The following is a 20,649-nucleotide window of genomic DNA, read 5'->3' as shown; positions in this document are numbered from 1 at the left end:
GCTGACGTCGGTGGTGGTGGAGGCAAACTCGTTGGGGTCTTTTAAGAGACTTCTGGATGAGTACATGGGATTTAATGGGATTGAGGGCTATAGATAGGCCTAGAGGTAGGGATATGATCAGCGCAACTTGTGGGCCGAAGGGCCTGTTTGTGCTGTGGCTTTCTATGTTCTATGTTCTATCAGCTCACCGTGCCAATCAATCAGCGTGGTGAGCCGGGAAGATCATGGGCAAGGATTAAAAACCAATTCGTGCCAGTTTGCTATTCTCTTGGCCCTGTTTTGCTGGCAACATAAGCATCTGGGCATGGAGCCTATTTACATAAAAGTAAGACTACTTATGTGCTCCTGCATGGCATCTTCCTGGAATCTTCCCCCTTGCCGGTGTAATATCACACCGGTGAGAATCAGCACCAGCGGAGACCAGGCGCCATGGCCACGCTGGGGGTGGGGGTTGGAGGCCATTGAAATCCCTGGGTGGTCAGGGGCATGGACGGGCAATACCCACCTGACACTTTTATGGTGCCCAACTGGGAACTGCCAGTGTGCCAGAGCAGTGCCGGGGTGGGGCCATGATGGGTTGGGGGGATGTGCGTGACGTGCAGGATGTGCAATGGTGAGCATAGGATGTCTGCCAGAGAACTCTTTGGGAGGGTTCTGATGTCCCGATGCTGGCAACCCATGTTGGTGTGATAGGGAGAACATGCCACCGATGATTTGGAGGGCGGGTGCAGGAGGTCTCCCGGTTCAGAGATTGGGGCTCCCTGAGCAGTCTGCAGCTGGCTTCCCTGGTGTACTTAGGCTCTACCCCTCCCCTACCAGCACAAATCTCCCTGCTGTTAGAAAAACTGACAAGTGTGGGAAGTTTGCAGAGCTGAACTCGCCCAAAAAAACAGCATGGAACATGTTTTCAGACTTTTAGGACACTTAGAATATTTTTGGGAAAGTCATCTCCCCAGTGTGTGTTTTGCACACTAAGCATTCCCAAACCACAAAAAGGAGAGAGGAAAATGGCCCGGTTCAGGAATGTGGAAGAAAATCTGATTTTCTCCAAAAACATATTAAGTTTGGCTATTTGTACACCAAAAACACTCTGTATCCAAATGAGAATTCAGACCTAAGTGTGTGAAATTTTATGTGCCCGCTATATAACACTCATGAATATGTCAACAAATTGACATGGTAGCACTGATAATGTAAGTATTTAATCAGAAACAAAGTCACTCCAAATAATGCAACTTTATTCATAAAGAAAAGTAAGAATACACAATCCTAAAATTCAGCATGCATACATACAATAAATCACTCCTTTTTATTAGCATGTGTTTAGAAAATCTACGTACTGAATACTCATTGTTCAAAAAAAAATTAAATTTAAAGCACAATTTCCTGTCCCCCACTAAAAACATCCAACTACTAGTCAGTATGAAACTACATTCAGAACTGTGGAGCCCACTTAAGATCAACCTATGTTTCTCTGTACGAAACTTTTCACTACAAAGAAAACATCAATGCTGTACAATAAATTTCCTCCAAAGTTTTAACATTTTTAAACAGGTTCTTTTCATTGGCACCACTCCATGGCACTTTGAAACTGCTATATAGTACAAAGCATTAAGTATGTAAAATAGAATCTCTGCTTTAAAGATAAAGGTTTCCAACATAATTCCTTATTTTCAGAAACCTTGTGATATGGATTACTAAACTAATTCAAATTAATTTTCTCTCTGCAACATAAAGTTACTGATCTTAACAGGGCACCAGTGTATCATTAAAAACATGGGAGTTTCAAAAGAAAAATAAACATTTGGATTAATGCGTTTTGAAAATGCACAATGTTTAGATATTTGTAGTAAAAGATTAGCGCAAGGTAGAACTGGTTACATAGGTTGTAAGTGTATTGACAGATGTGCTGTAAGATGTGGCATCAAAACTTCCTCGTCTCGACCCACTTCGTGAACCCGAACGGGAACCAGAACGGGAACTTGGTCCCGAGAAGCCGCCTGCATTATAAGCACTGTCAATTCCTTTCGTAGAAAATGATGATGCTTCCAACAACCGCAGGGCAGTCTTATCTTCAACCATAGAACGATCTACTGCTTCTTTATATGAAATCTTCAATTTTGTTTTGGGACAGGTGAGGCTTTTTGAATGGCTATTGGTGTCTTGCAGTTTTACAGCTGTTTTGGCATTAATCAAGCCTTTATCTACTGCACTGTCAATGGTGATTCGTCCTGGAACATTTGGCACAATCAATCCACCTGTAACCATCTGGTACTCAAGGAAGCGTTGTCCAGCTTCATATGGTAGCCAATTTTCTTGCATCGCTTCTGATGCAGAGAGCCTTTTTTTGTTCTTCACATCATCAAAACCAACATATGCTTTTTGTGCTGGCTTTAATCTCTTCCCCATGTCTTCCTCAATAATAGCTTGGCATACAGCATCTTGGATGGATAGCTTCTGACCAGTTCCAGGATTTATTATACCTCCTGTACAGGCCTGGGCTTCCAACAACCTCTGTCCAGTAATAGCATCAACAATATTACGACGAATGGCTTCAGTAATTGTTATTTTTTCCAATGTTTCAATATCAAATATTGCTGCAATGGGAGTGGAATCATCAGAAGAATCATGAGACGTTATTTTAAAATTTGGCAATGGACTTGGCAATGGACTTGGCAATGGACTTGGACAACGGTTTGTTAAACAATTTTGTTTACTCTCACTTGTACTGATGTTAATCTTATCAGTGAACATATCTGCAAACTGTGTGAGTGTCATGCTTCCAGCACGGTAGTCATCAAGACTCTTTTTATCAATTAAACCTTTTGTTAATGATTCTTCAATGTCATACTGATTACCTGTTTTTCTGTCAACAATAACGGTTTTTGTGGTCCCATCCGATGCTGTAATTGTTATTTCTTCCCACTCTGCCTCCTGTTCAGAAAGCTCTAGAAAAGTCTCATAATCTATCAAGTCTTTGTGGTAGGCCTCACGTACTGTCATCTCTTGATTTGTGTCAGGATCCACAATGACAACTCTACGCTTTCTCACTGCAGATGACCTTGTGGTTTTGGATTCCTTTTTCTTTTCTTTCAGTGGCAACAAACAAAGGCCTGTGGCTTTATCAATAATGCACCGTTCCACTAACTGAAGATAGGTAAGATTTTCTTCTGTGTTGGGATCAAAGAAGCCTTTGGTGTCATCTCCTGGATCCATCAGAATTTCATTCAGTTCTTCATCAAAGTAATTACGTTTGTAAGCAATGTTAACTGGCAAGCGATGGCTATGCTTTGGATCAATAATTCCACCAGTCGCAATTTGGGCTTCCAGCAAGCGAATGCCATGACTGTGTTCAATCAGGCCTTTTTTCATTGCCTGAAACAGTGAAATGATATTCCCAGTTTCAGGATCTTTATAACCTGTAACTGCCCTTTCTGCTGAAAGAAGTTTATTTGTGAATTCTCGACCTATAACTCCTTTTGTAGTAGCAGCCTCAACTGTCAGCTTTTGGTTATTGACAGGATCAATTATATGACCTGTGGCTGCCTGAGCTTCCAGAAGTTCAAGAGCTGTGCCCTGTCTCAGCAAGCCTTTCTTCATGGCTTGGTAGATTGGAAGTTTCTCCTTTGTGGCTTCAACATACACTCCTGAAATACTACTATTGCCTTGCAGGTAGCCCTTATACCGTTCACTGATTTGCTCTGGTGTTAGGCTTCCCCTTTGAAGAGCAGCAGCTGTATTTTTATCTATAATGTTGGCCCCAACAAGACTGTCTACTGACACATCTGCTCTAATCCCTGGTAATGTTATTTCATTCTTTTGCACTGGCAAAAGAAGCAGGTCTGTTCCAGGATCTGCTCGACAGGCTAATTTCAGCTGTTGGTAGGAAACTTTTGTATTTGTATTTGGATCAACAAAAATTTTTGAGTTATCAAAAGGAGAGGCAAGTGTCTGATACGTTTCTGCATCAATCAGCCCACGTTTATATGCAAGCTCTTTTGGTAGATACACACTGTTTATTGAATCAATTATTCCACCTGCTGCAATCTGTGCTGCAAACAAGCGGAGACCTGTCTCTCTGTCAACAATATCTTTTTTCATTGCTTCATATAGGGAGATAACTTTTCCTGTAAATGGATCTTTAAATCCAGTTGCAGCCTTCTCTGCTACCAGCAGTCTGTCTCTGTCTTTATGGTCAACCAGGCCCACTGCAACAGCTTCATCCACTGTCATCTTCTTGTTTTTGTTTGGATCGGTGATGTACCCAGTAGCTGCTTGTGCTTCTAGAAGTGACAAGGCCACTTCGGGAGTAAGAATGTTCCTTTTTGCTGCTTCTGACATCGAGAGTTTTTCTCCATTTTTCTGAGAATAGACTCCAGCTATGTTCTCCAACCCATGAAGACTCAATTTAATTTCACTCGCAACATCCATTACAGTTTTTTGTCCTCTTAGTAGCTGGTCTAAAGTTGATTTATCAATAAGTTGACAATCATACAACTGGCTTACTGTGACCTTTTTACGAACTCCATCAAATACAAGTTTTGAAGAATCTACCGTAACTATACCATCTGTTTGAGTCTGCTTGTTGAGTGTTGGTGGTTCCCGATGGAGCTTTTCAATTTCTAATTGTGTTTTTATGCGCAGTGCTTCTAGTTCAGATCTCTTTGCCCTTTCACTTTCTTCAAGTTTCTGCCTGTAGCTTGCTTCAGTAATTCTCAGCTCTGTTTGCAGTCTGTCAATTTCAGCTTTCAAACGTTCAAACTCATTACTCGTCTTTCCTTTTTCTAGCTGTCTTATTTCTGCTTGATTCTTCCAGTAACTTAGATCAGATTTGACCGCATCATTTTCATCCTGAAGTCGCAGCTTCAAGCGGGATTCAGCTTCTAGCAGTGCCTTTATTCGACTTAGTTCATCTTCATAACGTTGAAGTCTCGATTTATCCTGCTCCAAGAGTTTGATCTTCAGTAAGAGAGATTCCTTTTCTTGCAAAATGTCTTTATGAGCAGAGTGTGTCTGTTGAATCATATTAGTTGCCTATATGTCAAGATAGAAGATAAATGTTACTTTTTCACATTTCAAAAGTGAAGTCAACAAAATTAAGCTTTTTTAAAAAAGTAATGATGAAAAATGAAACATATTGTCAAAGCTTTTAATGTTTTACCCATCAAGACAGTTTACAAGAATATCAATGGTAAAGGGAACAACAATTTATACTTCATGGGAAGAGTGCACTGATTGATTGGCAAGGAGACTCCGATGGATGAAGGCATTGCCATGGGGAACCAGGGAATGACTGTTTTTCATAAATTCATTTATGGGATGTGGGCATCACTGGCTAAGCCAGCACTTATTGCTCAAGTCTGGTTGCCCTTCTGAAGGTGGTAGGAGCTGCCTTCTTGAACCGCTGCAGTCCCCGAGGTATAGATGCACCCGTAATTCTGTTAGGGAGACACCCACAGTGCTATTAGAGCTATTGAAAAAGGCACAATGCATGGATATGTCTGCAAAGGACAAGGCTGGGTGTGTGAGCATATTTAGCTTCTAGCGTGCGTACATAAGCCAAACAGAGCAGGACTGATTATCTTAAATTGGTTTTCAGTGTAATTCTTAGCAGAATTGCTTAGCAAATGCTGTCCATTTGCAGAATTACATTTAATGATGGACACTATATTTTGTGCTTTGAAAGCACAGGCTGGTTGGGTATGGTCTGTACTTTGCTTGTTGCAATTAGCCAAAAGGATATGATCTGCCAGTCGATGGGACGTACAACCTACATCATACCGGTAATGTCTCTTCCAGAATCCATTTGCCAACCAGTAAGTACTCTTCTCATGAAATATAGATTGTTCCCTTTACTACTGATATTCTGGCTAAAGTGCAAGACATAAAGCTTTGAAAGCATGACTTTTTTTTCCCAGCAATACTCAAATTTTATATTACCAAATGACATTTTAAAATGCTTATTTTAAACCAGACTATTTTATATATTTTCCAAATATCTTAACCATTTATCAAAATTATTCTTCCAACTGTCAGGAAAACAGAGGTAATTTTAAGTGATCTATATTTGTATTGTTAAATATTATAAATAGTTTTAAGTGGGTTTAATTTAGTGTAGTGGTTCTGTGTAAGGGTAAACCTATAGTTAGATTCATGTTGGACAAAGGTGTTTGCACTGGGCTGGAGGTGGGGGGTGGTGGTGGATTGGTTTCAGATAAAACTGTGCTTATGGCATGAAAAGTAAACAAGCTGGAGGAAGTATAAAGTCCATACTTAACAACTGGGGTGCATTCTTAGGGTAGGAAGACTTTTGAGTGTTTTTAAACTGACTTTATAGCAGTTGGTTATAGGAGACTAGTGCTCTCTCAGCTTTGCGAGAAGAAAATTCATACCATGTAGTAATGGTCAAGAAAGAAAGCACAGGAAACTTAAAAGAACAGTTGGTTAAGGAAACTAGAGAACTGAAATTTCCAAGAAGTCTGAAGTTAAAGGAACAAAGGGGAACTGCCTTTGGGAACAGGACACTGTTTATGGAAATTAAAGTCAGACCTGGGAAGAGAAGAGCTGATGAGGTTGGCTACAGATAAGCCACCTGCTTGAAGTGATTGTAAGATTTTACTACAGCCTGTGGAATTAAAGTTGAAATAATGGAGGAAATTGGTAGCTGGATCTCAGAGTTTGTGTAAAAGCATTTGAGACAAAGGAAACCTGAAGGAAAGTTGGAAAACCCAATACTAGATTTCTTGTTAAAAGTGGAGCAGAAGCTTTGTTTGAAAGGAGAAACAACAGCTCCTGATCAAGTATTGCCTTGATTTTAACATTTTCATGCTTGTTTTCAAACCTTTTCAACACCTCACCCCTTTCCATCTCCAGAAACGGCTCCAGCCCTGCAGCTTATCCAAGCTATATGCACTCCTCTAACCCAGCCTTTTGTGCATCCCTGACATTAATTATCCACCATTGGGTGGCCAAGTCAATAACTGCCCGAGGCCAAAGCTCTAGAATTCTATTCTTAAGCCACTGCCTCCAGACCTCAGTTTCCTCTACCTCTCTGACAAAATATGGTCATCTTCCCTAATATCTCTGAAGTGCTGTAGGATGTTTCATTACATTTAAGATGCTACATAAATACAAGTTGTTGTTGTATTTATGCTTTACTCATGCTTCACGGAGGATGGCAGCACGTAGACCAGCCGCACATTTCACGGACGGAGAGCTAGGATGGTGGCTAGATATCGTAGAGAAAATCCTGGGATGATTGTGGAGCCCCTTTTAGGCTCATCCAAAACCTAAAAGGTATCGGTGCGGACTTGATGGGCCGAAGGGCCTTTCCCATGTTGTATGATGCTCTATGCCCAGGGCCAGCCAGTACATCCAAGAGGGCAGACGACCCTGGAGCAGGGACTCAAATGTAGCCTGGGATGCGGTGGCTATGGCAGTCAGAGCCCGCGGCCTCTCACTAAGCAGCCAATGCTAGAAGATGATGAACGACCTCATTCGGGCTGCAAGTGTGAGTATCCATCTGTCCCGTCCTGGTACCTGCCCCCTGGTCCCACCAGCCAGCCATCAAGCTCTTGTTCATCCCTACTGTCTCCTAGGAGAAGATGGCCCACAATATGAGGGAATGGGAGAAGACAGGTGCAGGAATTCCCAAGTTGCGTCTCCTGACCCACTTCAAGGAGCACACGATGGAGCTCTCAGGAGGCAGCCGGGTGAGCTGAGAGTGTCAGTGAGGTCAGTGTGTGCCACAGAAGTGACCATTCACAAAACCTTCATCCATATGAACTGTCTCAAGTAAGTTCGAAGCTGCCTGGACACTTGTTCCTCCCTTGCACTGAACCATGTGTCTTCTCTTCCAGGAGCAACACCTGACGTGGCTGAAATCTCAGGAGAGGCATTACCCCCCCACCCCCCACCACCTTACAGGAAAGGTCTATAGAAAACATTGACCAGCCATTACAGGCTTCACTCACACCATTCACAGCGCAGAGAAACACAGCTCGGTGGGTAGAATTAGCAGGCAGGCTTCGGAATCCTCCAAGGGCATCAAAGGCCACAGGGCACAGCAGAATGCTTCCACCTCCGATATGCATCCTGGGGGGTTCACCCAAATGTAATGTCAGGCCACATAAGATTAAGAAGTTGTAGGGTCACCAAGAGGGCACAGGGGAATGCAGACACTGTCATTAGGGATGCACTATACACAATGACGATTAAAGGATACTGCATTCCAAAGCCATGACTCCTCCGTCTTGACCCATTTCCCATCTGTACCCAAAGGGGCATAGAGCATCATACAACATGGGAAAGGCCCTTCGGCCCATCAAGTCCGCACCGATACCTTTTAGGTTTTGGATGAGCCTAAAAGGGGCTCCACAATCATCCCAGATGGTGCATCCCAGATCCTCGCCACCTGTGGAGCGCAAACCTTTTTCTAAATCCCTTCTGAGTTTCCTGCCCCTCACCCTGAAACTATGCCTTCACGTGATTGACTCCTCAACCAAGGGCTCCCTATTCATCCTGTCCAAATTCCACACAAACTCATGCAGCTCAATCATGCCGCCCCCCCCCCCCCACCCCGCCTCAGCCTTCTCCACTCTAAAATAAAACAATCCAAGCCAATCCGCCTATCTAAATAGCTCAAATGTTCCATCACAGGCAATTCTGGTGGTCCCCTCAGTATCCCTTCTAGTGCAACCACACCCTCCCTATGGTGAGGTGACTAGAACTGCACACAATACTTCAGCTACGGCCTGACCAACGTTGCGTACATCACCAACAAAACCTCCCCACCCTTGTACTCTATGCCAAGACTGATGAACGAGTGTGTCCCATATGGATCCGCAACCACCATATTCAACCGCCCTGCTGCCTGCAGGGATCTGTGGTTAAATGCCCCAAGATCCATCTGTTCCACTGAGCTGCCAGTGTCCTGCCAATCATTCAATACTCGCACCTTGCTATTCCCTCCAAGGTGCATCACCACGCATGTATCAAGGTGAAATATTACCCACCACTGCCCATCTGACCAACCCATCTATATCTTCCTGGAACCTACAACTGCTGTCCTCACCATGAACCACGTTACCAACCTTGGTGTCATCTGCAAACTGATGGACCATTCTCTCCACATGATCACAAATATCAGTTATGTATATCACCAACAGCAGGGATCCAGCACGGAACTTTGTGGTACGCCACAGGGCATCAGCCTCCAGTCACCCGAACAGCCACCTGCCATCACCCTTTGTGTCCCATTACTAGGCCAGTTTCGGATCCACCTCGCCAAGTTCCCCTGCCTTCAACCAGCTCGATGGTCCCCCTCTGGAACCTTGTCCAAGGCTGTGCTGAGAGCTATATGAACTATGGCAACTGCACCTCCCCCATCCACGCACTTGACTGCTTTTTCAAAACCTGGTATTGAATCATCTGGCATGATCTCCCTCTGTCAAAGCTATGCTGCCTATGCCAAAGCAGCCAACACCTCTCCAAGTGGAGCCTCACACGACCTTTCTGAATTTTTGCCAACAGTTCCCCCACTGCTGCTGTGCAACTCACCAGTCTGTAATCCTCTGGTTCATTCCCTGCCAGTCCCCTCCCCTCCCCAGGGCAGCATCACAGGGAGTTGACACCACCATCCTGCCTGGAGAAGTCACTCGCGGACACAGCCAACCCAGTATGGCTGCAATTCTCGCATCCCGCCAGGAGAATCCTGCGGCGGCCAATTCGCGGGGTTTGCATGAGCGTTTGTGCCCCACTTGCGTCTCCCAACACCGTATTTCCAGCGGCGTCCGCTCTGTGCCAGAAATTGGGGGGGGACGGGGACGGGGACGCACAGACCATCTAAATTGTCATTTCAGTATTATTTGAATGTGATTAGCAGGCCCGGGACTGAAGTCTCTGGGCCCACTAGCATCTCCCACCTCGACAGAGTATTTCACTCCAGTGGGGATTACAGTAGCTCTCCACTTTCAGGGAGCTAGCGGTCCGACCCCGATGGAGTGAAGGGGGTCCAATCTGGGCCCTCCATGGTGTCTGGTGGTGGGGGTAGTGCCCCCTAGGCATGGGTACCAATGCAGTGCCAGCCAGCCTGTGCCCCGACACTGCCCAAGGGGCACTGCTCATTGGGCACAGTGCAGTGCTAAGGGGGCGGGCCTAGGAGGCGATCAGTGGAGTTGGAGGGTCCTGCTGCCAATCTGCAGTTGGGATTGGTAGGGGAAGGAGGGAGGCCAGTGATCGGGCAGGCCATCAGTATGGGGCCACTGCACATGCGCCAATCTCGGCACTGCTCAGAGCGCTGATTTCAGCCTCTCCAGTGGGAATAGCCCCCCCTCCCCCCCTCTCCGCCGAAAGTTAATGATATTCACGCTGGTGGCCTCTGCAGTGCACGGAGTATGGGGAGATTGGGAGATTCTTCTCTGAACTCCCACTGAAAAAAAACAGCACAAATTACTTCACTTTTCACCCGAATTCAACACTTAGAATTTATTTGGTAGAATTCGGCCCCATGCCTCCTAATTACATAATCTTGTGGCAATGAGGGCCTTCCTGGTCCTCTGGTATGCTGGACCCTAAAGCAGGCCAGTGCACTGCTTGATGGTGGATCGGGTGGCAGCATGGGCCTCATTATAGCAGGTCTCCACCATGGTCTCAGGCCTCCCCGAACCGGCGTCATCAGCCATGACCTCAGCGAGTAGCCCTTGTCCCCCACTAACCATCCTGGCACCTGGGAGGTGGTTTTCAAAGACCCTGGGAATATCCAAGTGCCCCAGGATGAAGACGGGAGGAGGGAGAGTTAGTCCCTAAGGTTATCCATCCTAGGTCCCTCAATTCTTCCCAGCACACCGTGTCCCCATGAGTCTGGATCCTGGCAACCCGGCACCAGCCCTGATGTCCAATGATCAATTGGCTGCTGATCATTTCCACATCATCACCTCAGCGGGCACCGGCAGTGCCCATGCCCCCACATAATCACCAATGGCGTCCCACATGGCTGTATCCTCTCTTCATGATTCAACACAATGCCTTCTACACCCCCAGTGCAATTAGCTGGTGTGCAACGCAAAGCTGCCCCTCCGGATGGTACCCCCCCCCCCAGAAACAGACCCCTGATACCACAAGGCAGCATGTGGCAAACTGGGCTCAGTGCTTCGGCACATGGTGATAACGGTGGCTGTGAGAAGGTCCTCACTGAAGAATCCTTGCAGTATAAACCTGCGTGTACCTACCTAGACATATGGTGCAAACTGGCTTCCAGACATGGCTTCCAGTTCAGACAGATGGTAGGGAAGCGCCCACCTGACTACCATGCAATGGTGTCCATTGTAGGGAGCATCGCAGAGTTCATGCAGTGTGAAGAGCCGTGTTTAACACCTGCTGAGTTCCCTCGATTGGGTCAACGGCTGCAAGACCTGATGTATGTAACTGTTAGTGGGGCCAGGGATGGAATGTCTGCAATAAGCCACGGGGCCTTTCTAGCAGATGGATGGCTGCATTAAGAGTGCGACATTCGTGGGATTTGAACTCAACCTCATATGGAACCCTTTGATGATCTTTCAGCAGGCAGAGAGAATGCTCGCCACACAAGCCCCAAACCCCAATGGCGACCCCGACCCGAGGACCCCCCCCCCCCCCCCCCCCCAGACACACATACCCTGGAAGTTGGTGCTCAGTGGTACTCACCTTGCTCATCTTCGCTAATGTTGTGCCTGAACCGCACTTCAAGGGACCAGTAGTGATTCACGCCCATGTTACGTCCCACCAGAGAGCTGAGACTATTCCGGGAGGGGTGGGGGGGAGGAGGAGAAACAGTCATGTGCCGAACTCGCTAATGAGAGTGAAATCCAGTCAATCTCATGCAAATTGGCCTCACACCCTTGACCCAATCGAGATCATGCTATTAGAGAAGGGCCGGGAGGATCACAGACTGTTTGGCACCCCATGCAAGACCGACTTTTAGGCCTGCGTACTATTCTCCGGGATCAGTGCAATCTGCACCAGGCACGGCCAGGTCAGAGAATCACCACCCCCGAACCCCCCACCCAACAACTCCATCCCCCTCCTCACATCTGGAGCACTGAGAGTAGTTTTGGTCCCCTTATTTAAGGGAATATATGATTTCTTTGGAGGCAGTTCAGAGAAGGTTCACGAGGAAGTATGGAGGGAGATTGTCTTAAGAGGAAAGTTAAACACGTAGGGACTCTACTCTTTGGAATTTAGAACAATGTGAGAAGATCTCATTGACAGAGGAAATGCTGAGAGGATGTTCCCCCTCTTGGGAGTGTCTAGGACCAGAGGGCGTAGTCTCAGAATAAAGGGGCACCAATTAGATGAGGAGGAATTTCTTCTCTCAGAGGGTTGAGTCTCTTTTGAATTCCCTGCCACAGAGAGCTGTGGGTCAGAGTCCTTGTGTATAATTAAGGCTGAGATAGATAGATTTTTGATCAGTCAGGGAATCAAGGATTATGGTGTGAAGTTGTACGAACTAAGGAATAGCACGATGGGAAAATTGGTCAGCTATTTGGTACAATATAAGCAAGGCTGACTCCGCATAACTTAAGGCTGTATGAGTAAATAAAACAAGATAAGGTCAGGGATGATGGAGTCACCGACCTTCTGTTACATCAAAGGATAAGATAAGGGTATGAATAATGAGACAAAGAGTTCTAGGAGGTCAGCAAGTTATGACATGATTAATGACATTGCTTATGATTCTATTACTAATCGAATTCCTGAATATGCTCTGGTCACGCAAACTGATAATGATTATGTAGAAATACTGAACTGATTCTTTGTGCAATTGCGGACTTGAGGAGGAATTAGCAAGTTGTACCAACTGCTCTCTGAACTCAAGTTTCAGCCAAAACTGCATGCAGTCTTTCATAAATAAAGACAAAGTTATTTAGTCGGAACAAATTTTGTTGAGTCTTTCTATCACAGTCAAGAAGCAGGAAAGTTTCCACTTCAACAATGGGGAAAGGACAGGAAAGTGGACATGAGGAATGTTGGATCAGCCACGATCCTATTGAATGCCGGAGTAGACTCGAGGGGCTGAACTCCTTTTCCCGCTCATGTGTCTTATGGTCTTAACTGAAACAGGTTTAGACAAACTAACCCCAAGAACAAAGTGAAGTCCTTGTAACATGTCCAAATAATATGTGCAAACGGATAAAAGGTGATTAAACTTGGAAATCATTGAGAACTTCTTCTGCTATTGTTCGTTCGGTCATTTTACATGGAAAATGTTTTGCTATTTTATACAGTAATTACACTTGGGATGTCCTGACATTGTGAAAGACATTAATCAGGATTTTCTGCTTCCATCCACAGCGGGCAGGTTTGGCTTAAACATGTGACACAGTTGTTGCCTCCTGCCATCAGTGATGGGCACATTTCCCATGTTCAGTGTCAGGAACCTCATTTGATTGCATTACCAATTAACTATAAGGCCTGTATGCCAGAATAATCCCCCACCCCCTGCTCCGACACCCCCTCCCCTTTAAGAAAATTCCATCCGCAGTGGCATGATGGCAGGATAGCTGAAGCCCAACAGGTTTCCAAAGGCATGCATCAGGTGAACAGACATCCCAGGGGAATGCAGTGCTCAGGGGGAAGAGGGCCAATGCTGGGTAGTACCCTGGCATCCCCAGCACTGCCAGGCATCCCCTGATACTGCCCAGTTATTCCCACTTCCTAGGTAGGGCCAAGGGGTGCCCTGGAATACTGACTGAATCAAGGACACCTTTGAAGAGGTCATGGTCTTCTTTATGAGGATTTTTAAAAAAAATTAAGTCAGAAAATGAAGTCAATACATTACCATGAAACCCCCTATGAAACAATTCAAACATGTAAGGCAGTAGAGTGGCACAGTGCTTAGCACTGCTACCTCACAGCACCAGGGACCTGGGATCGATTCTCAGCTTGGGTTACTGCCTGTGTAGATTTGCACGTTATCCCTGTGCCTGCGTGGGTTTCTTCCATTGCTCTGGTTTCCTCACACTCCAAAGATGTGCAGGTTAGGTGAATTGGCCATGCTAAATTGCCCTTTAGTGTCAGGGGGATTAGCTAGGGCAAATACGTGAGGTTATGGGGATAGGGCCTGGGTGGGATTGTTGTCAGTGCAGACTCGATGGGCTGAAGGTCTCCTTCTGCACTGTAGGGATTCTATTAAATAACTTAAAGAATGAACAATACTTTGCAGAGGCAGGTAAAGGTTCAGGATGAGAAAAGAGTCAAAGTCATTAACGTTTCTCTATCTCATCAAATACGAGAAACAAAACAAAGGGGTTTAGTGGCAGAAAAAAAAGCATTTTAAAGAATGTGAGTGCCAAAAATAAGATGTGAAAAGAAAAAAACTTCCATTTATTATAGCAGCTTTCATAACCTCAATGTCTCTAATCACTTTACAGGCATTAAAGCGCTTTTGGAGTGTGATCACTGCCATAGCGAAGGAAAAGCTGCAGCCAATTTGCACATAGTAAGATCCCATAATGAGATAATGATCACAATCAGTTTTTTAAAAAATAACGTCAGTTGAAGGTTATCTATTGGCCATTGCACTAGGAAGAACTCCCCTGCTTGGTGAAATCACAGATAAATGCTGTAAACATTCATTTTTTATGAGATCATGCACCAATATATGACCATAAAAGGTCACGAAATCGCTGAATAATTCTATCCCATGGTGAGGGCAAAAATAAATGTAATTTTACATAGTGCTACACAGATTTTCTTTTATTCATATGGATGTCATTTGGACATTGGGGGAGGGTCATGAGTAGGATATTGATTTTGATGATCAGCCATGATCAAAATGAATGGCAGAGCAGGCTCAAAGGGCCAAGTGGCCTCCTCCTGCTTTTATTCTCTCTGTCTCTATCACTGCAAGGTCCATCGTAAACTATGGTGAAGTTTGTTCTTAATCATTTAAATTCATTTTTAAAATCTGGGAAAGCAAATAGTTAACCACGTTGCATTCTCCCTTATCCTGTAAATAAATAAGGAGCACTACCTTCTGCAGGGGTTCCCTTATTATGTGCTGAAACTCTAACAAAAGTCCAGAGAAATTAAACGAACAGCCATTTTACCAATCTGCCACAAGTGCTACATTGAGATTGCCCCCCCCCCCCCCGCCCAGAAATTCTGCCTCCATTTATTTCCACAGCTGAGGGTACCCAACTACAAATACTAAAAATAGTTAAAAAATCAAAATTGGTTAAGCATTCGTTTTGGGCTTTTTAAAAAAAACCACAGATTGTTAATAAGACTAATACAAAATACTTCACACGATAAAACAGTAAAACTTGCGAGTACCTCTAGAGCCTGCTTTTGGAATGTTTCAACTTCCAGTCTCAACTTTTCCCTCTCATTCTTTAACTCATTAATTAGCCCGTGAAGGTCAGTGGTTCTTTTGTTTGTTAGTTCAAGCTGGAGCCTCAGTTCAGAGATAGTTCTTGATTTATCGTCTTCAGCTTCATTTTGGACACTATGAAGGTCATCATAATTTGACTTCAAATTTCTTAATTCTTCTTCCAGCTTCAGTCGTTCTTTTGTGAGATTTTCCACAACTGAACGCAGTCTGTCTATGTCACTTATTCTTTCATTCAAAGCCTTGGTTTTTTCTTCAATAGTTTTTTGCAAATGTTCATTTCTCTGACAAGCCTGTCTTGTGTTTTCCCGTTCTTGACTCAATTGGCGACGCAATGTTTCCACATCAGCATACAGTCTACTCAATTCCTCTGAGCTGATATTCTTCTCTTTCAGATGTTGGTCGAAAGCTTTCTGCTGTTGGGAGAGATCACTTTCAACTTTTTTCTTCATGATTGAGATGTGCTCAATCTGCTGTGTGAGCTGAGTGATTGTGAGTGTATGCTCCTTGCATTTTTTTTCAATGCGTTCAACTTCTTCTTCAGCCCTTTTTCTCTTTGAAGATTCTTCAAGTACATTCCTCTTTAGCTGTATTAGTTCCTCATCTATTCTATATTTGACATTGTTTGCTTCCCTTATATTGTTCTGAAGACGTGTAATTTCTTGTTCCAGTCTGGATTTTTCTCTGGATACTTTCTCATGTTCTATCTTTATGACTGTAATCTCTTGCTCTGTAGTTTTAATTTTGGTAAGTTTTTCTGTGTCCTTCTTCTGAAAATCAATTTGCTGCTGTTTTAATTTGTCATTTTCATTTTCTAAGTGTTTCCGTTTTTTGACTTCTTCTTCTAATAAAATTCTTAGTTTTTCAATCTCCTTTCCTTTGTCTTGGATAGCTTTGGATGTATCTTGTTGAAGTGATTTAAGCCTCAGTGTTTCCTCTGTTTTAAGCTTGGTGAGTGTTTGAATTTCTATTTCAAGTTCCTGTCTCCTTTTAGATTCCTCAACACAAGCTGATTTCTGCTGCAAAATATTATTTTCTGCCTTTTTTCTACTGAATTCAGTTTCTCTGATAGTGCTTCTTAATAGTTCTAATTCATCTATGAGATTCTGCTTCTCTCTCAAAGTTTTGTCCAACTGAATTTTCAATGCCGCAATACCATCTTCCTTTTGTATACTTAGTTTTTCAACTGTAGTTTCTCTTACATGAATCTCTCTTTCAACCTGTGTCTTCAACATCCTGTTTTCCTGCTCAAACTTGTCCCTAAGCTTATCTAGTTCACTTTCAAACTGTCTCCTTTTTAAAGACTCTTCCTGCAATGCATTCTTAAGCCTTTCCATCTCTCTCTCTTTGTCTTTGATTGATTTCTCAATTTCCAACCTTTGCCACACTGTCTCATCCAGTTCTTTCTGTTTCATTCGGGAAACTCTGTCAAGTTCATCCTTTTGCTGATCGTGCCGGTTTTCAGCTGCTTTTCTCTTTCTCCTTTCATCATCAATTTCAAACGTCAGTTTTGTAATCCTCTCATTAATTTCTTTTATTTGGAGAAGGTACGCGTCCTCCCTCTGCCTTAAGGTATCACGGTCCATTTCAATATTTCTCTTCTGTTCCTCTACGATCATAATCCTTTTCCTGAAGTCTGAATACTCAGTTTGAACCTGGGTCAAATGTTGATCAAGAAACTTCTTCTGCTGAATACCATCAGCATTCTCATCTTGAGCATGTTTAAGTGCCTCTTCCAAAAGTTCTATTTTTGTGTTTTTCATCTGTATAATTAAAATTAGATGGAAGTGGCCTGTGATATTTTGCTTTGTATCCTACAATCTTAATACAAACACAATATGCAATCTAAAAAGTTGTTTACATTTGTAACCATAGTTACATTTTTATAGAATAAATAAAAGGCTGTTCAACTGGCAAATATACACCAGACTATATTACAAAAGAGAATATTTTTTACTTCCTATGCAAAAACAGCCAGCTACCATTGGAATATTTTCAGGAAGAGCTACAATGTGAATATTAACTTTCCTGGAACAGCAAAATAAAAATAAGTTCACCTTTACTTCCTCCATGTTCTTTAGCATCTCACTTAGATACTTGTAGTAGTCACCAGATCTTGTAAGAAGTTCTATGTAGCGAGATTGCAGATCTGCAGACTAAATGAAAACAAGGAGGGTTTTTATGATTATATGGAAGCTTTCTTGACTCTTTCTGGAACTCATATTACAATGTTTATTGAATTCAGTACTTGATTAAATAATATTAGCATGACCTCTGGATAACTAATTTACTATCATAACCACTATTACTATATCTAGTGACCGACAGCAACTGTATTTAGTGCCAGAAGTTCAATGACAGCATGTTTGATCACAGTCTGCACCTGATATCACCCTCATCCTAGCATCCGGATTGCATTTCATAAAATGGAAAGCAAATTACTTCATACTGTTTTCCTGTTAAAAGCAGAAAATGACCCATAACCAGTGACACCTCAGTTTCGCAAGGTTCTGCTGGAAAGCACCAGTTAGCCATCTCAGAATCTCCTGCCACTGAGGAAGCACAAAGGAAAAAAGATTGGGACTGAGAGACACTAAGGAGCAGTGTTAACAAAATAATAAGGTAAGAAGGCAAATAGATTGTTTGACTTAAAATGTTTCTGTCACACTGCCAGTACATTTAGGTTCATGGGTCATTTATCCCCTCGAGCATGTTCTGCCATTCAATGGGATCATGGCTGCTCAGCGTCTTATCCTTGGATAACAAACCTCTACTAATTTCAGATTTAAGATTTAGAATTGATCGAACATCAATTGTCATCTGCAGAAGAGTGTTTCAAACTTCTACCACACTTTGTACGTAGAAGTGTTCCCTAGGTTGGAAATTTACTGCCCCACTTTGATGGGACTGGAAGATCCCACTGGCAGTAGGGGTTGTAAAATACTGCCCCTAATTTCACTCCTCTAAGATCTGGCTCTAATTTTTTTTAAATACAAAAGGACTTGTGCCTCCTACCACAAAAGTATTTTCTCTTTATCCACACTACCTGTTCCACTTAATATCTTGAAAACCTAACCTTCCAAATTCCTATGAATACAACCCTAATTTGTATTAGCTCCTGCACTCATTCCAGGCCTTCCCAAGGTGTGGTACCTGAACTGCTCAATTACCTCAGGTATGATCTAACCAGAGCTTTCTATGGCTGACGAAGCAAGAAGGGGAATAGGGATAGCCCAGGTAATTACCAACCGGTGAGTCTAACCTCAGTGGTTGGTAAACTGATAGAGAGGATCCTGAGGGACAGGATTTATGAGCATTTAGAGAGGTTTAGTATGCTCAAGAATACTCAGCATGGCTTTGTCAAGGGCAGATCATGCCTTACGAGCCTGGTGGAATTCTTCGAAAATGTGACTAAACACATTGACGAAGGGAAGGCGGTAGATGTGGTTTATATGGATTTTAGCAAGGCGTTCGATAAGGTCCCCCATGCGAGGCTTCTAGAAAAAGAGAGAGGGCGTGGGATCCAAGGGGCTGCTGCCCGGTGGATCCAGAACTGGCTTGCCCAAAGGAGGCAGAGAGTGGGTATAGATGGGTCTTTTTCTAAATGGAGGTCGGTCACCAGTGGTGTGCCCCAGGGATCTGTTCTGGGACCCTTGCTGTTTGTCATTTTCATAAATGACCTGGATGAGGAAGAGGAGGGATGGGTTGGTAAGTTTGCCAACGACACGAAGGTTGGTGGGGTTGTGGATAGTCTGGAGGGATGTCAGAAGTTACAGAGGGATATAGATAGGATGCAAGACTGGGCGGAGAAGTGGCAGATGGACTTCAACCCAGATAAATGCGTCGTGGTCCATTTTGGTAGAACAAATGGGATGAAGGAGTACAATATAAAGGGAAAGACTCTTAGTACGGTAGAGGATCAGAAGGACCTTGGGGTCCGGGTCCATAGGACTCTGAAATCGGCCCCGCAGGTGGAGAAGGTGGTTAAGAAGGCGTATGGTGTGCTGGCCTTTATCAATCGAGGGATTGAGTTTAGGAGTCTGGGGATAATGATGCAGCTATATAAGACCCTCGTCAGTCATCACTTGGAGTACTGTGCTCAGTTCTGGTCGCCTCACTATAGAAAGGATGTGGAAAAGATTGAAAGGGTGCAGAGGAGATTTACAAGGATGTTGCCTGGATTGAGTGGCATGCCTTATGAAGATAGGCTGAGGGAGCTCGGTCTTTTCTCCTTGGAGAGACGAAGGATGAGAGGAGATCTAATAGAGGTGTATAAGATGTTGAGAGGCATAGATCGGGTGGACTCTCAGAGGCTTTTTCCCAGGGTGGAAATGTCTGCTACGAGAGGACGCAGGTTTAAGGTGCTGGGGGGTAGGTACAGGGGAGATGTTAGGGGTAAGTTTTTCACACAGAGGGTGGTGGGCGAGTGGAATCGGCTGCTGTCAGTGGTGGTGGAGGCGAACTCAATAGGGTCTTTTAAGAGACTCCTGGATGAGTACATGGAGCTTAATAGGATGGAGGGTTATAGGTAGGTCTAGAAGGTAGGGATGTGTTCGGCACAACTTGTGGGCTGAAGGGCCTGTTTGTGCTGTAGTTTTTCTATGTTTCTATGTTTAAGGTGACCCCTGATATATATCCCATGGCACTCCAACCACCCATGCTGTTGTCACCTTCTGCGAGTAGATCCTATGCACCACTGTCAAAATTCCATACCTTTCCAAAAATATTTGCTAATTACTTTATTGGCTTCCCATCGCAAGTGGGTGGATTGCTGCCACTGATCTGAAGCCACTGTCGGTAAATGTGCAAGGAGGCAGGAACATGTCAGGGAGGCAGGAAGACATTGGGAAGCTAGCCCAATGCATTTTATGCCATTTTCCCAGCCTATCACCCTTATCCCAAATATGTCAAGGATGCTGCAAAATGTCTCCCAAAGTGTTCAAATAACTCTTCCCTTTCCTGATACCCCACAATGTCTGCACCTCAGGCTCCAGCACAACAACTTGGAGATGAAGCTGCGATAGATGGAAATACTTTCTGCCAATGTGATTGGCTGGGACAATGCTCCAAACTCCCATATGCTATGCTGCCATTCATAGATAAACTTGTATTGTTTATTTTATTAATTAGCTTATGTATTTAATTAATTAGGCAATAGTTTTTAATTCTTCAACTAATTTTACTTGATCGACTTATAGGTAAAGCAAATATTTACATGTAATATAAATCACTAAGTAATTGAGACAAAAGGAGCATCTCCTTCCCCCGCTTCACCAAATTTC

General features: G+C 43.8%; 1 protein-coding gene and 1 long non-coding RNA gene across 4 annotated transcripts in view; one reads left to right on the top strand and one right to left on the bottom strand.

Moving 5' to 3' along the window:
• LOC144495943 (uncharacterized) overlaps positions 1-20,649 on the top strand; it is a 43,303-nt gene that overhangs the window by 17,941 nt on the left and 4,713 nt on the right. Inside the window, exons 1-2 of one of the 2 annotated variants that reach the window (XR_013498364.1) lie at positions 4,817-4,964; positions 17,837-17,989. This is a non-coding gene — a long non-coding RNA (uncharacterized LOC144495943). Of the gene's footprint in view, positions 1-4,816; positions 4,965-17,836; positions 17,990-20,649 lie in introns of those variants that run through there. The other variant, XR_013498363.1, reaches the window with a different exon arrangement.
• The window catches only part of LOC144495941 (desmoplakin-like), a 73,170-nt gene continuing 53,704 nt past the window's right edge, over positions 1,184-20,649 (bottom strand). The window contains exons 22-24 of one of the 2 annotated variants that reach the window (XM_078216816.1): positions 17,425-17,523; positions 15,313-17,130; positions 1,184-5,034 (exon numbers count right to left, since the gene is read on the bottom strand). In XM_078216816.1, the coding sequence (XP_078072942.1) occupies positions 1,858-5,034; positions 15,313-17,130; positions 17,425-17,523 (5,094 nt within the window). In that variant the 3' untranslated portion in view covers positions 1,184-1,857. The remainder of the gene's footprint in view (positions 5,035-15,312; positions 17,131-17,424; positions 17,524-20,649) is intronic. The other variant, XM_078216817.1, reaches the window with a different exon arrangement.

This window comes from Mustelus asterias, chromosome 7, assembly GCF_964213995.1.
Source record: "Mustelus asterias chromosome 7, sMusAst1.hap1.1, whole genome shotgun sequence".
Classification (NCBI taxonomy): Eukaryota; Metazoa; Chordata; class Chondrichthyes; order Carcharhiniformes; family Triakidae; genus Mustelus; species Mustelus asterias.
Note: the sequence above shows the minus strand (reverse complement) of the source record. Positions and strands in the feature narration are given on the sequence as shown.